Raw genomic sequence first — 16,712 nt, 5'->3', positions numbered from 1 at the left:
AAAGGTAAAATGTTATACTTGTATAACATACTTTATGCATTGTATCTGCAATAAAGAGGAAAGTAAAAGCTAACAAGTGTGATATGGGTTTTACCTGGCCTCAAGTGTAAATGTATTTATGTATTTGCTCTATTTTGTGTCTGAGAAGATTTGGTTCATTCAATATTCCATATGGTTATTAGAGACATGGGCCTTCTATTGTGTTAATGTTGTCTTTATGGACATGTGTGTGTGTGTAAATATATTTCCTTTTGGAAACATTGCGCTACAGATCACATCAGGGTATTGATATTGAAACCATTCCACTGATGCGAGACCTGCTGCAGTAGCGGCTGGCTGTGACAGGAGCAGTGTGTCTCAGTGGGGCTCAGGCGGACGGAGGTTCATATGTGTGAAAGTGGATTCCCTTGGAGCACGTTATCTTCATCACAGCGCCGTTCAGACCGCTGTCCGTTATCAGCTTCATCACCCCTTCTGCAATCAGCGGAGGCCTTCAAACAGGAGAGAGGGGAGGAGTCAGCTCGGTGGCAGGAGGAAATGGGGGTTAGGCTCTGGGCCGTGCAATAGAACATTGTTGTCTGCTGTTTTTCCTGTTTATCTCAGCCAATCAAGAACAGAGAAAACAAAACAAGGGTTGGGCTGCAATCTATTTTTACATCGGGTTGGTGGAAAATATGTTTTTAAATGGCATACGACTGAATGTCATTTGTAGGGTTTATGTTATCAAATATTTTTTTTTAATCTATCATCTTTTTTGTATGGTTTGTATTAATTAGGAAGGTAAGGGAAAAGGCGGTTGGTGCAATCACTGACCCTCAGGTAGGGTGTGTTAATATACCGACTGGACTGGTTTCAGCAGGGTGAATCATTGACTAGTGTGGCACTTGGAGGAGTGCCAAAGATAGAGGGGGAAAGCAATGGCATCATTTGTGTGTGGTTGCGGGTGCGTGCGTGTGAGCTTTCATGTACAGCGGATTGCTGTGTGCCAATCCTCAGTAGAGCCCAGCGATTCTGTGTCAGAAGTCTGGGAGAGGGGACAATGCCTCCTCTGATGAAGGTAAATAATGGTTTGCTCTATCGGTGAAGTGCAGCTGGGACAAGTTGAGGGTTATTAAAACCACTCTCTTTGTGCTCGTCGATAAACTCACTGCAGAACTCCAAACTTGTTCATGCTCTGTTTGAAGTCATCCTTGAACTTCACAAACTTCCCCATGTTGGCCTCGTTCTCCACCGAGTGCAGCAAGGGTGTGTTGACAAACGCAGGGCAGAGGACGTTGATCCGGACTCCATAGTCTCCCAGCAACGAGGCATCCTGGACAGATCCATGTACACAGAGGAACAAAAACATGTCAAACAAACCTTAATCCGACCATGCCTCATGCTTCTTTTCATGGCTGTGGATTACTCGAACAACAGAAGATTAGGCAGTTGTAAAGATAATTAATACTGACATCTCTCGACTTTCCATCAATATCAAGAGATCGGTAATAGATGATCTTCCATTGGATTTCTCTCCTGTCTTTAACACAACTAACATGGAGTTTGTGTCCTTCAGAAAACACCCTGAGCAGCAGCCCCCAAGAATGGCCTCTTTCTGTACTCCTGGACTCCAATAGTCCATCTATGGTGATTTGAATCACGCTCCCCGGTCTCCAGATGCTAACACCATTCGTCATGTATCCCGCCGTTCCCATTGTTGAGCAGCTTAACCGGCCAGACAAGAGGCTCCATTGGCCACACAACCGTCTTGGGAACGAGGATACGAGGATCAGGGTTTCCTGACAGAAAGTATTTGAGCAACTCTTTGATGACGTGACTAGACAAACGGCGTTATAGCTGTACTTTTCTTTGGTGAGCCTAACCCTAGCCCTAACCCATATTTACATAGTTTGGTTGATCAAAGCGAAAATGCGGCCTACGATAAAAAATGTGATAACAAGATTGCACATTTCTCTTTTCCTTGTGCTTGATGATTAGTGATTGAGTGATCAAGTCTTCAAAATTAGGAAAGGGCTTTTGAACCGCTCCCACGGTGTGGTCCAGGAACAGTGCTAGGAACGGCAATGTCGAACAACATAACACGATAGGAAACATTTACCACAGAGGAAGATACATGCTCAATGTAAATATCCACGACAACATCCAACATTATTTGTTTATAGAACAGGTACAATCATTTACCATTCATTATCAAAAGTCAAAGCAGCAATTCATTTGCAAGTTAATGCTTATAAACCAATTAACTACTGTTAATTAATGGTTAATTAATGTACGATTATAGTTAAATGTTACCCTTTATTGGTTGCTTTATTGTATACTCCCAACAAGTGACTTGTACAATGCATCTGCTGAGGAGATCCGTTTTTTTAATTCTACCTCCACTAATATCCTGGAGTTGATTGCACCCTTCAAAGACTGTTGTAAATCTGTTGCTGAGCCGTGACTAAATGATTACACTTGCACTGTTAGAAAACACATGTAGGCTTGCTGAGAGAAAATGGAAGAGGGATAAACTCCATGTCTCCCTTGGGATTTTAAGAGACAATTGAACTGAATACCAGAAAGCCGTTAAATCTACGAATAAACAATTAATTTCCAACTTTGTGTCCAAAAACAGCCATAGGCTCCAGATTCTTTTTGATACTTTCAACAATCTCATAAATCCCTGTAACTCTCCTGTTGTTGTGCCATCACTCACTTTATGGGAACAATTTCTTGCGTTTTTTATTGAAAAAATCTCTGCAATCAGGTGTTCACCTCCTCTGTCCACCGTAGATCCAGCTGTGTCTCCTGTATGCCCTACTGTCTTTTAGCAGTTTGACCCAGTGTCACTCTCTCTTATTGCAGGTGGTTAAAAAATGTAGACCTTCCCAATATACTTTAGACAGTATACCTGCAAGACTACTGAAACACATCTCTAACATTGGTGGCCCACACATTTTAACATTAACAAACACCTGCCTTGGCTCAGGCTGTGTTCCAACTGCTTTTAAACATGCTATAGTTCAGCCCCTTATCAAAAAACACAACCTTGACCCCTCTGTTCTCTCCAGCTTTAAGCCCATCTCTAAGCTTCCCTTCCTTTCTAAAGTGTTAGAAAAAGGGGTTTTAGAACAAGTGCAGCTACACCTGGATCTTAATGGCATAACAGAAAAGTTTCAGTCTGGGTTAATATCACGCCACAGCACAGCAACTGCACTTTTAAAAATCTTTAATGATCTTCTCTTAACTGTTGACTCGGGGAGCCCCGCTGCGCTCCGGCTTTTAGACTTCACTGCTGCCTTCTACACAGTCGATCACCAGATTATTTTATCCCGCCTGGAACTGTGTGTTGGTATTACTGGAAATGTCCTAAAATGATTCAAGTCATATCTGTCGGAGAGAACTTTCTCTGTTCACCTAGGCCAGTACTCAGCTGCAGCCCCACTAGCCTGTGGGGTCCCTCAAGGCTCTATTTTAGCTCCAATTCTTTTTGCTTTATATTTGCTTCCACTAGGTTCCATTTTTAAAAAACTCAACATTTCTTTCCATTGTTTCGCAGATGACTTACAAGTCTAACTGCCGTTAAAATCAAATAAGGATTCCACAAATGCATTGTTAAATTGTCTGATAGATTAAAAACCTGGTTGTAACTTAATTTCCTCACACTAAACAAGGAAACTGAGATAATTGTTTTCGGTAAATCTGAACTACTAGATGACCTCGGCAGTGTCCTTGGTCCCCTTGCCTCCTACAGCCGCCCTTTTGTTAGAAACCTGTTATTTTTGACAATGGTTTTAGATTTGACAAGCAAATAAGCTCTGTCGTCAAGACAAGCTTCTTCCAGCTGCGACTCCTAGCTAAAGTAAAGCCTTATCTCCCTCCAAAGGACTTTGAGAGAGTCATTCACTTGATATTATGTCCCGTTTAGATTACTGCAATTCTCTCTTTTGGTGTGGACCAATGTCTGCTCCGTCGCCTGCAGCTGGTACAAAATACTTTTGCACGTCTCCTTACTGGGAAAAGGAGATATGATCACATTACCCCTGTTCAGGCCTCTCTTCACTGGCTTACTGGCGTAGTTTTTAGAATCAAGTTAAAAATTCTGTTGTTTGCTTTTAAATCTTTACATGGGCTGGCACCTCAATATATGTCAGAGTTGCTCTGCATTCATGCTCCAGTTAGAGAATTACGGTCAGCTCGGCAGGTGCTGCTGGATGCACCTAGGTGCAGACTAAAAACAAAAGGTGACAGAGCCTTCGCTGTGGTTGCTCCCAATCTCTTGAACACCCTTCCCCTGAGTCTGAGAACTGCCCAGTCCATTGACCAGTTTAAAACGCTACGAAAGACTCACTATTATGCATTGGCCTTTAACACAAATCTTTAATCTGAATGCTTTTTTTTTTTTTTTATCAGTTTTGCTTTGTTGCTGTTGTTGTTTTTGCTGTTTTTGTGTATCTTAGGCCTATTTGTTGTTTTGCATTGTACAGCACTTTGGTCAACTATTGTTGTTTTTGAATGTGCTATATAAATAAACTTGGCTTGACTTGACTTGACTATTGCTATTCTGTTGTAAAAAAAATAAGGGTAGAGGGTAGACAATAATGTAACTTTTTGTCCTGTAGGGCTTTTAAGTAACCCTACTGTTTAGGTTTCACTCTGCCCCTAGGCACCTGTGTCTATTGGAGATTCTCATTGCTGGATCTGCAGGGATATCATACATTTGTTTGCTGAATCTATAGATCCTCAGCATAATTAATGCAATTGACTTCCACTACGTGTGTGTGTGTGTGTGTGTGTGTGTGTGTGTGTGGGGGGGGGGGGGGGGGGGGTGTGCGTGTGTGTGTGTTTTACCCACCGCTATTGCTCTGGTGAAACCGATGACTCCGTATTTAGTCGCCGTGTAGACAGGCTGATGTGGAGAATGCAGGAATGCTAGATTACAAAGGAAAACAAACACAAGGTAAGGCTTCGTCTTAAATCTGATAAATGTGTGGGTATGAGCAGCAGATGCATATCTAATGAAAATGTAACCTCTATGAATATGAATAGGGATGCTTTATCTGGGCATCTTCTAATGAATGTCATTGTCACAACTTTATCTTAAAATGGTTACTGTCAAAAGGTTTGACAGGATCTTGTACTCCAATAGTATCTATATACATGAGGGCTATTTACATTAACCTTGTGTATAATAATTGTGGACTAATTGTATGTTAAAGTATTATAGTAATACCATTATTGTTATTGGTCTTGCTACATATTTATACACACACATGATTAATTTAATTACCCATGTTCTGTATTTAGATAATTCGATTCATTTTGGGGGAGGGGTATTATGATGTGAACATTTGAATATGCCAAGATTATGAATCAAAACATTGTAAGTTCCATAACGTTCTATTAACAAACAGCAACATCTTCAGTGATGCAAGCATTAATGATTACCCACATTAACATTAACAAGTTGATACATTTATTACACACACACACACCACACACACACACACACACACACACACACACACACACACACACACACACACACACACACACACACACACACACACACACACACACACACACACACACACACACACACACACACACTTGAACAAAACATGCAGAGACAAGCACAATTTTTTTTTGAATACTACCATTTACTTGGTTTTACAGGAACTCTTTGAACAACACTAACACTGACTATTTAAAGGATGGTTGTGTGTTTTAGTTAGATGTAGTTATTTCAAAAAGCTAAATCTGCTCATAAAATGTCCAAGCGCAATCAACGTTTCCAAAGCTTAATAATGTTGTAAACGTCCCTCTATTATTTTAGGCAGAATCGGAAATATGAATTCTCTCTGCAAGCAGCTCCATTAACATTCAGTGGAATGTGTCAGTGCTTTCTTACATTGCAGTAGGCTACTGCTGCCAGCTGCCTTCTATAACCATGCTCAAATACAGGCTATGTTGTAGGCCTACAGATGATATATAGTCCAATCATTTAGTCGTTTGTTTATCTGACTCACATAAGGCTCATAACGTTAAGTGGTAAATTTAATCAATAATAAGAGAAGGATGAGAACACAAAGGTTTTAGTTAAGGAGATGTACTGAGGCCGCACCAAAAAAACAGAATACTTTATAACAAAAACATAGTTTAGTAAAGTCTTCAGTAGTCTTTCAACACCACACTAACAACCCCTGTCATTTCATAGTCCATGGTATCAGTACGGTCTCAATGACTGGACTCCCCGAAGGCCTGCAAGGAAATACTTTCTTGGAAAGAAGCAAACAAAACCCACCCATTTTTAGTCAACTACAAGCCAGAAGGAACCCGGTTTGCTCTGCTTCAAATGGTGCAGTGCAGGGCAGAGAGTAAATGGTGTTGGCTTAAACTTTGCCCATCCGTTCTTTCTGTTTAATGAATAAAGAGTTAATTCAAGTTCACTTGGTACCGTGTTTCAATTTTCTTTTTTATTTCATCAAATTGTCCTTTTAATTGAATAACTATTTCAATGTTGTTGTTTCTTACACAAGGGACATAATCTTGCAACAGTTATAAAACACTCTGTTAACTATCATAACTAAGATCTAATCTAATGCCTGGAGAGGCAATTCCTTTGTGCTTAGGTCTCAAATCCATGTCATAGAGACAGTTTGCTAAGCAAAACATGTGGGGGAAAGGTTGGATAAGCATTGAGGGGGTGGGAGACTGCAAGAGGAGCAGACAGAAATACATCCTCTCACAATACGAAGCCAAACTGCTGCGCATTTCATGAAGTTTCTTGTAAAGTGTGTGACATTTTGTCAAGTATTGAACTTTTAACCCCATGTTAAATATATCTTACTCCATTACCACATTTGGTGCTTATTATTCACAAACCGGTATCTCACAAATTGGCAAACCATATGTTTTCAAGTACATTCTTTTCACAGACTGATTAGTAACTAAGTATGTAAAACCTGCCTTGCTTTGTACCTAACTCAATGCTCAGCTAAACCTTTAACATGAGTGTGACATTCAACATTCCAACTGTGAACATTGGAGTGTGTGTGTATGTGTGTGTATTTGTGTGTGTGTGTGTGTGTGTGTGTGTGTGTGTGTGTGTGTGTGTGTGTGTGTGTGTGTGTGTGTGTGTGTGTGTGTGTGTGTGTGTGTGTGTGTGTGTGTGTGTGTGTGTGGCACAAGGGCTCTGTGGGGTAATGCTTGAGAGCGGACGCTGTCTGTGGTACTGAAGCTGCCCGCTCTGTTTCCTAGCAGCGTCCTGGTCACTGCAATAGTCTACACTGACCAGAGTGATTACAGCCTTTGTGTGAATGCCCCCGTCTGTCCTCAACTCATCCTCATACACGTCTATTTTGTATTCATCTATCTCAAGGACATTTGCATGTTTAGAAAAAACTTTGTAAGCCTGCTGTCAGCTAGACTGGTTTGCCCCGCCCATTCTGACGGCGATTTAAGTTCGCCCTGCACAAGGGTCTGAAGAAGAGCAATACATTGCTTTCTGCTTCTGATACGTTTTCGCGGGAGCCAATCACCAAGCTGGCTGTTCCCCTTGGCGCGCTATTTGCTGGTTTAACACAATGACGACAGGGAAGCGACGGCAAGCAGCCAATCGCGTACAGAGTCAGTTGAACTAGGCCCGTTGATCACGCCTCTTGTGCTGAAGGCAGCTTCCCCAGACCAACGTGCAATCTACGATTGAGCTTGGTCTGGCAATAGCCAGACTAGCTGTCAGCATCAAGGTCAAGGTCAAGGTTGAACTTTATTGTCCCCGTGGGGAAATTTGTCTTGGGCACAGTGCATCATTGCTTTCTTAACATACACAGAGTACAACAGAACAAAAACACATCCACAGACACAAACACAACCAGACAAACCAACATTTTAACATCGTGAACATGGAGCTTGATAGACTTAAATTGCAACTTGCTGTATAGCATAGAAATCTACAGTCTGGGGATTAAGTGCAAGTGTTTATTGCACTAGAATTTATGGATAGAGTGCTATGTGCTAAAGTGCTTAGTTCTAAAATGCTATGTGCTAAAGTACTATGTGCTAAAGGGCTAACCTATTTATTGCACATTATTCTATTGCACATTGTTCGTCAGCTTAATGGAGGCTGGGATTAATGATAATTTAAGGCGGTGAGATTTGCATAGCGGCACAGATTATTTTCCCTGATGGCAGGTTTTCATATTAAGGGAAGAGTGGGTCTTGGGAGTTGGAAATTATTTTCTTTGCTTTTTTTCTAACTGCCTGCTCATAGATGCTCTGTATTGGCTCATTCTTTCCTCCCTACGATTTTCATTGCTGTTTTCTGCATGCCGGCCAATTTGCTTTTTAGCTTAACGGTTAGGTTGCCATACCATGAGGTGATACCATATCTAATGATGCTGTCTACAATGGCACGGTAGAAAATCATCATTATGTGGCTGCTTACGCCGTACAATCTTAATCTTCTTCACAAAAAATATAGCCTATGTTGCAGTCTATTGCACAGGTTGTCAATATGTGTCTTCCAGCAGAGAAGATTATCAATATGAACCCCTAAATACTTATATGAGGATACCTGGGTGATTTCCTGATTTTTGATGACCACTGGCTCACGGTCAGTCACTTGCCTCGGATCCAAAACCATTTCCTGTGTTTTGGTCACATTTAGAATAAGATGGTTGGTGTCACACCACTTAATAAATAGGTATATCTCATCCTGGTACACAGAGGGGTCCATATCCTTGTGTAGAAGGCTCAGGAGCACGGTATCGTCCGCAAATTTCACCGTATAGTTGTTAGGGTGCATAGTCCTAAAATCATTGGTGTACAATGTAAACAGTGTTGGTGATACAACGCAACCCTGTGGGACTCCTGTGTTGCAGTGTTTGGTGTCTGACAGTGTTCTGTTGACCTTTACTTGCTGTGTTCTGTTCGTTAAAAAAGAGTAAAACCATTTGATCAAGGTGGTGTTTACACTCATGACTTTCAGCTGAATTTGCACTGTATTAAAAGCTGAGCTAAAATCAACAAGTACAATTCTAGCATAAGCTATCATGGTTTACATGGTAGGTCAGCCCCTCACTGCTGCCAATGTTCAGGAAATGGGACCCGCTCATGAAGACAGTTCTGTGCCAATGTGGCTCAGAACTCACAGAACTCTGGATCATCAAGATGTGATGATCCAGTACAGATGTAGACAAACCCAGTCTGGTTCCATGACAAAGCCATGCCTTTAGTCTGTCCTGTCAGGTGCCCTCCAGAGGGCAAGGTGCAGTTATAATGCATTCAGACGTGTGTTATCTTTTACCTTTGTGTGTGTGTGTTTACCTGCCATGGATGATACATTGATAACGACCCCGCCACTCTTGCCGTGTTCTTTGCTCATGTGGTCCAGAGCGAGATACGTTCCCTTAACGACTGACGTCTGCACAGACATTTGAATTACCAAAGTAGAAATCACAATGAATCAGTCACTGCAGGTATTAGCAGGAAATACAAATGTAGAATATAGAGGCTCAGGAGGGGATACTTATATTAAGGACGCATTTTATAATGTGCCTAAGTGTGCGAGAGTGCGACTCAGGTGCCTTGACACATAGAACCCTAAACATTAGTTTCCTCTCAAACTGCGTCTTGTATTTGGAAGATGTATCTATGCATTGGGGCCGTTAGGCCTACTGAGTTAGGAGACATTAATATATCAAGATATTAGGAGACATCAAGACCCAGACCGGCTGCAGGGTTGATCATTTGAGGGGTTACAAAAGGAAAGGCCACGTAGATTACATGGGCTTCCTAAGGAGATAAGGTAAGATGATAGACCTTTTTAAATGTATAATTATCAACCGAAGGATTAATAACGATGTTGAGAACTCTAGCCATAGGCCTACTCTGCCTGCATAAAATATCCATTAATTTCGATATTTTCAGAGGTTTTTGTGTTCTGTTTTAGGGCACATGATTGTCCTGCGGTTTTTTTTCTAACAACATTTCAAAAGGCCGGTGGATAACATGTCGTAATTTACCAAATTGACTTGTATAGTCTTTTCCCAGTCGTTCTCATTGTTGATGCCAGCGTTGTTGACCACATAGTCCAGCCGGCCATACAGGTCCACGGTTCTTTGGAAGGCATCTACAGATTTCGGAAAAAAGAATCAAGTCATGTCAAGTCACTTTTATTTATATAACACATTTAAAAACAACAGGAGTTGACCCAAAGCGCTTTATATTTTCAGAAATCAGGGTTGGGCAGGACAGTTGTTGAAAGGGGCCTAGGGATACACAGGTCTTGACTAAAAAAGAAATGCATAAAATAAGTAGAAAATAAGTAGAAAGAGAGTGATAAAAATAATAAGAACAGGCTTAAGGGTGTTAAGGGTTGTGAAAAGCAAGAGTGAAAAGGTATGTCTTGAAATTAGACTTAAAACTGGCAAGGGTGGTAGAGGACTTGATGTGGGGTGGAAGGGGATTCCAAAGGTTTGGGCCAGCAACAGAGAATGCCCGGTCACCTTTCGTTTGAAGACGTGTACGGGGGACAGATAGGAGCTGTTTTGTGGATGATCGGGTCGACCTTGAGGTGGAATGTGGGGAAAGCATTTCAGCAATATAAGGGGGGGCTGAGCCATTAAGAGCTTCCTCCGGGACCTCCACTGGCTCCCTGTAGTAGCTCGCATCAAATTTAAGATGATGGCACTGGCCCTGCCTACCTCCAAACATTGCTAAAGCCACACACCCCAGCTCAATCCCTCCGTTCAACTACCTCAGCTGGACGCCTGGTACCGCCATCGCTAAGAGTTAGCAAAGGCCGTTCAGCAAAGTCACAACTTTTCTCGGTTTTGGGACCTCTGGTGGAACGAGCTCCCTGCCGCTCTCAGGACCGCAGAGTTGCTCACAATCTTCCGAAAAAGGCTCAAGACTCACCTGTTCAGAGTCCACCTCGACTCTGCATAGCCACCCTCCCCCTTCTGGCTACCATTGTACACTGTATTGTATTGTATTCTATTGTATTGTATTGTATTGTATTGTACTATAGTACTTAACTGTGTAACAACTGCAGCAGCTGCTATCATGGCTGTAACACGGGGAATTGGTTAGCCTACGATTGTTGTACTTGCACTTGGTTCTATGAACATCCTTTCTGTACCGACAGCGATATATTGATGCACTTCTTAGGACAAATGTACTTATTGTATGTCGCTTTGGATAAAAGCGTCTGCTAAATGCCCTAAATGTAAATGTAAAAACAAAGAGTAAAATCTTAAAATCAATTCTAAATTGTACAGGGAGCCAGTGCAGCTGAGCCAGGACTGGTGTGATGTGCTCTCTCTTTTTAGTGCCAGTGAGCATTCTGGCTGCTGCATTCTGGACCATCTGTAATTTGTGGATGTTAGATTGAGTAAGACCTGTATATAAAATATTGCAGTAATCAAGTCCTGAGGTGATAAAAGCATGTATGAGAATTTCAAGATCACTCCAGGATAAAAGGGATTTAAATTAATTAATTTTAATTAATTCTAATTAATTAATTGTATTAATTAATTAATTAATAATAAGAAAAAAAGAATAACGAGGTGTCATTAACCCAAAGAGAATAAGAACAACTATCAAATATCTACAAATACTGAAGAATAAAGGCTAAGTCCAGCAAAGCGTTGATCTAATCTTTTCAGGTAAACCTCAAACAATGAATGAAGCTGAACCAGAGGGAGTAGATCCAGTATGTGTCTTTACCTGTGCCATTTGCATTCCACACTAGGACACCAAACAATTAGGACCAAACACTCTGCTGTACAAGTTTACATGGGCATTCATTCAGCAAATGCATTCACTCAGTGATATACTTATGCTTGTATAAACTTGAAGCACAGGTGCCGTCTAGGCACCTTCAAATATTTCCGGGGCTTGAGGATTTGCACCAAAACATTCATGTGTGCACAATAATCCCACTCTGCACAAGCCGATGCACATGTGGCACCCAAGTAAATGAATGTTGTTTTACCAATAACACAATAGTGGAAGTGTTTTTCTCCTCTGCACAAGTCTTAAACTAACCTCACTATTTGATAGGTAAACGCTTATTTTCATCAAATGAAACTGCTGTTCTATAGCACATTACAAGTTCCAGAGCAATGGTGTAGCTATGGCCTACAGAATACACCCCATGCTTTGATGTGATGCAACGCTGCATACATGGTGGTAGTTCACCGTCTTGCTGTAACTTGATAGGCATTTTTAAAAGAAGAAGATTTTTTCCCCCTGAACTCAGTGCAGAGTTCAGACAGACTGAACGTATACAGGAAGCTCTGTGACTGCTTTTGGACAGCTATGACACCAAAAGAGTCTGCAGTTCTTATTGCAGATAAATAATCCTGCTTTGGATTGTTATATTTGGCATGTCTGAAATCAGAAGAAATAAAACAACATAGAACTATGCCAGCCATGTCTGAATAAATTGTCCTGAAAATAAAAATCACATGACCATGGGATTATGACTATGTATTCTATTTGATTATGCAATAACCTTTTTGTAAAATGTAAAGTGGTCTAGTTCTTGGCAGATATGGTCATAATCATAATCCTTTTCTAAACTGACAAGATGAGACAGATACATTGAATGGAAATTAGAGATGTAGAATTAAGTGGAAAAAAGAAAGTACAAATACCTCACACACACATAACCTCACAAGCTTACACAAGAGTTCACATACATGTATACACTTATTAAAAATGTACAAACGGCGGAACATCGTTCATCTTTATAAACTAGATTCATGTGCAAAGTCTAAATGATAAAAATAAGTCGCTCTCACACACACAGACACATACACTCTCTCACACACAGACATACACACACACATACTCTCACACACATACACACACACACATCCACACACCTTGTTCTGTTTTCTCTGTGACCTGTGAACAGCAGAACAGTCCTTTGAGTGAAACAGCATTCCTCAACAGTTAGCTTGCGGGCATTCCCTAATTCCTCAACAGACAATGAAACCCTGTTTTGTTTTTAGACACTGCCTTTCCCAACGCATCAGGTATGAAGAAACAGCTTCCAAGATAGTAAATGTTGGTATATCACTATAGATAGGCATACTTCCATGTCTTTGCTATGTTATCGACCTTTAGGGAGAGTTTGCAAAGTCAGCTCGTAAATCAACACGCCAATCAGAGCGGGTTTACTGACAGTGAAATGTTTCTGCACATCCTCGCTCCAACAACATAGTCACGTTCATCATAGACAGGTATATCCTCTTTTCAATCGATTTACAGAGAAACATCAGAGCAGCGCAGAAGGCTCCAAGCCAGATGCATATTGGCAAGAATAATATAATCCAATACCTTTGAGTTTATCCCCGTCTGTGATGTCACACTGGATAAACGTGCAGTTCCCCTCTCCGTATTTAGCGTCCAGCTGCACCTGGCATTCATGGCCTACCTCCTGGTTCAGGTCCACCACAGCCACCTACAGAAGGACCAAACACACAGACATTCATTCTCATATGTTTGTGTAGGTTACCTCTGTCAGCAGAACAACAACAGAAAGAGACAAATAGAGATAATGTGAAATATTAATGTAGCGTGAACGTGCAGACGTGCTATCCAGAAGCAAGGCTAATGACCTGAACTTTGCATTTCCTCCATCCGTCCGCTTTGTCTAGGCAGCCATACTGACTGACATGTAGTCATTCAGCAGAATATGCTTTTACCTTAACACACTGACACGTGAGGCTGACCACAACCACAGGCTAGACTCCAAATTGGAGAACCACAAAGACCTGGAGTGAGTTCCAGTTACAGAATATATCACATTTCAAAGGACAATTGCCAAATCACATTTATATTTACTTCAGTATCAATTTAAAAACATTTCTAAGTTTGAAATGTCTTACACAATTGTCAATAAGTGTCTATTATTTTCTTGGCAAACGGAGCTACCGTGGTTGTAACCAGTTTTCACCAAAGGCCTTGTTGATATTTTGTTTAGCAGTGTTTTTACTGGCCACGCCTGCAGAGACAATCAAAAGGACCAATAACCAGTTATGTGTGTTGTGAAGTAAAGGTATATTATACAGGTTATCTCTTGTTAACATTTTGGACACTTTGTTGTGTCAGACACAACCGCTGTCATGCTGTCACTGACTAACCACTGATTAAATCAATTGTGCCAAAATTTTCAATGTATTTTCTAAGGTAACCAAAACAGCCGAGCAGTATATGGACTGCAAGGTAGATTTAGATGGGGGCAACTCCTGGTCATTTTAGTATTTTTCTACTGCATTCACAAATTACTTTTTAGTTTATTATTATAATTTGATATCTCCTAGCTGTATACATTATAACAAAATTACCAGTAAATAAGTGTTCTGTAGTCTGAAATGTGATTATAAAATGTTGTTTTTCAGTTGACTATGAATGTATAGGTTCAATTCACAATAACAAATACATATTTCATTTAAATAGAAGGACTGCCTTTCTCTTATACGAGTGCTGAACAAAGACAAATGTTTAATAAGCGAAAATAACGCTCAATGAAGCAATTGTCTCTTTATAAGCACTAAACAAACACAGTATGTCAGTATTAAATATCCTTTCCTTAACAGTATGCCTTGTTAGTAAAAAGGTAAAGGCATGCAGAACCCGGGCTGTGAGTGACAGTCCTGGTTGACGGGACACTGCGTGTGACCCGCCTACCTCTGAGCCTGAGGGTCCCAGCCGTGAGTTACTAACCTTAACTGAACTGTTCAGAAGGGACTCCACCACGGCGCGGCCGATGCCCTGGGCCCCCCCGGTCACCAGTCCCACCTTCCCGCTCAGCGACATCTCCCGGCCGCTGGCCTCTGCTTGCTTGGAGGAGAAGTCAAACCCAGTACAAACCCTCACTCTATAGTTTCACTCTGGAATGAAAGGAGAAATGTTTTTCACTCCCGCTGTGTCGATGCTCTCCTTGGGAATGAGTGACTGCCCTCTCTCTCTCTCTCTCTCTCTCTCTCTCTCTCTCTCTCTCTCTCTCTCTCTCTCTCTCTCTCTCTCTCTCTCTCTCTCTCTCTCTCTCTCTCTCTCTCTCTCTCTCTCTCTCTCTCACTCACACACTCACTCACTCACTCTCTCTCTCTCTCTCTCCCTCCCTCCCTCCCTGTCTCCCTCCTTCCCTATCTCTCCCCAGCACTCCCTTATCTGACAGGCTTTACATGTAATGACTTCTGTGTGTGTGTGTGTGTGTGTGTGTGTGTGTGTGTGTGTGTGTGTGTGTGTGTGTGTGTGTGTGTGTGTGTGTGTGTGTGTGTGTGCGTGTGCTATCTCTCTTAGCAGCGCTGCTTTCCCGCCCTCTTCCTTTCTTCCTCCTGTTGCTCTCTCTCTCTGTCTCTCTCTCTTTTAGCCACGTGATCGTTTCCTTCCCCTTTCTATCACTCTATACAAACATATGTTTATGTGTTAGTTCCAGGCGCCTCTCAATGGCCTTCTCGAGCACGTATTAGCTCTGCTTTTGTTGCTTTTCCCTCTAACTTTTTTAAGCTGTCACATACCTCAATTAATCTCCTGAATGTCTCTTGCTTACTTCCCCCTTATGCTTCCATGGCAACAACACAAGGCTTAGTGTACGCTTTGTGTAAATACAGATAACAGCGTTCACTGCCCTGCCAGGTGGAGGTGTTTACGGACACCTCTCTCAGACCCTCGATTCTGCCATGAAACAAGTTTGGTGTGCTTTCTTCAGTGCTTTAGCCGACATCACAGGAGGTCATGTATGTACTGTAGACCTGCCCCTTATGTAACCTCAAAGCACCTCACTAATTATGATAATCACAAGTATCGGTGTCTGGAGAGCAGGTGATTGGCCATTGAAACACACCTGGGAGCAACACTGTTTCTAAAACCAGGACACCGTACACAGAATGTTGGACAGAACGGTTGACGAAACACACCTACTTTAACCCACTCAACAAGTGTAAGTAATTCACCATTCTCTATGCGTTAAATATAAATGATGGTTCCTCAATTTAGCCAACCAATGGGCGTTGGAACAGGGGGCGTGGCTCTGAATCTTTTGTTACCTGACACCTTGGCTTGGACAAATAGCCCCTACTGAAGAATAGCAGGAGTAGCAATAGCAGTAGTTGTTCAATATATAATCATAATATTATTATCCATTACTACTACTACTAATTGTGTAACTGCGTTAATCTTTTAAAAGATTAAAAAAAACATACAATAAATACAGGCCTTTAAACAAAATCTGAAACTGGCCCGGATCATGCATTACATTTATTAGTATCATCACTTGTACAAAAAAATATTTTCAATATATTCTTTACCATAGAAATATACATCTCAATACAGGATTGACTTTTGTCAAATTGTGCCACAGTGTCGAAACAACAGCAGGACCGGAGAACCACCACATGGGTAGCCAGCAGCAAAACCCCAGCACCGTTTGACACTCACTGGGCAGGAGTAACATAACTCCTCCTCCCCTCTCCCAGTCTCTCCACAGAGAGGAGGAACTGGATTGGCAGGCCTGGCTGGTTTGGCTCCCTCTATGCATGGCCTCCTGCGCTTACCATCCTCGTTGAACAGAGAATGAAATAAAAGGGCATGTTGGTGGTTCATTGATATAGCTGCTCCATGATGAATGATTACTGTATTGGTGGGGATTAAGCACAACTAAACTGGGTTGAGTGATGACTGGCAATCTTAAGGTGTTTTTGAAGACTTGTGTT

General features: G+C 41.5%; 1 protein-coding gene across 1 annotated transcript; it reads right to left on the bottom strand.

Moving 5' to 3' along the window:
• Window positions 1-149: 149 nt before the first annotated feature.
• Window positions 150-14,967, bottom strand: hpgd (15-hydroxyprostaglandin dehydrogenase). The gene is made up of 7 exons (XM_056585607.1): window positions 14,722-14,967; window positions 13,333-13,456; window positions 10,008-10,114; window positions 9,310-9,406; window positions 4,838-4,914; window positions 1,149-1,312; window positions 150-491 (listed from the first exon to the last, which is right to left on the bottom strand). Exons 1-7 carry the CDS (start codon window positions 14,812-14,814, stop codon window positions 368-370), a joined length of 786 nt encoding a protein of 261 aa, XP_056441582.1. The 5' UTR covers window positions 14,815-14,967; the 3' UTR covers window positions 150-367.
• Between the last annotated feature and the right edge of the window lie 1,745 nt (window positions 14,968-16,712).

The sequence above is a fragment of the Gadus chalcogrammus genome, chromosome 3 (genome assembly GCF_026213295.1).
Source record: "Gadus chalcogrammus isolate NIFS_2021 chromosome 3, NIFS_Gcha_1.0, whole genome shotgun sequence".
Classification (NCBI taxonomy): domain Eukaryota; kingdom Metazoa; phylum Chordata; class Actinopteri; order Gadiformes; family Gadidae; genus Gadus; species Gadus chalcogrammus.
This window is presented reverse-complemented; position numbering and strand designations above follow the sequence as displayed.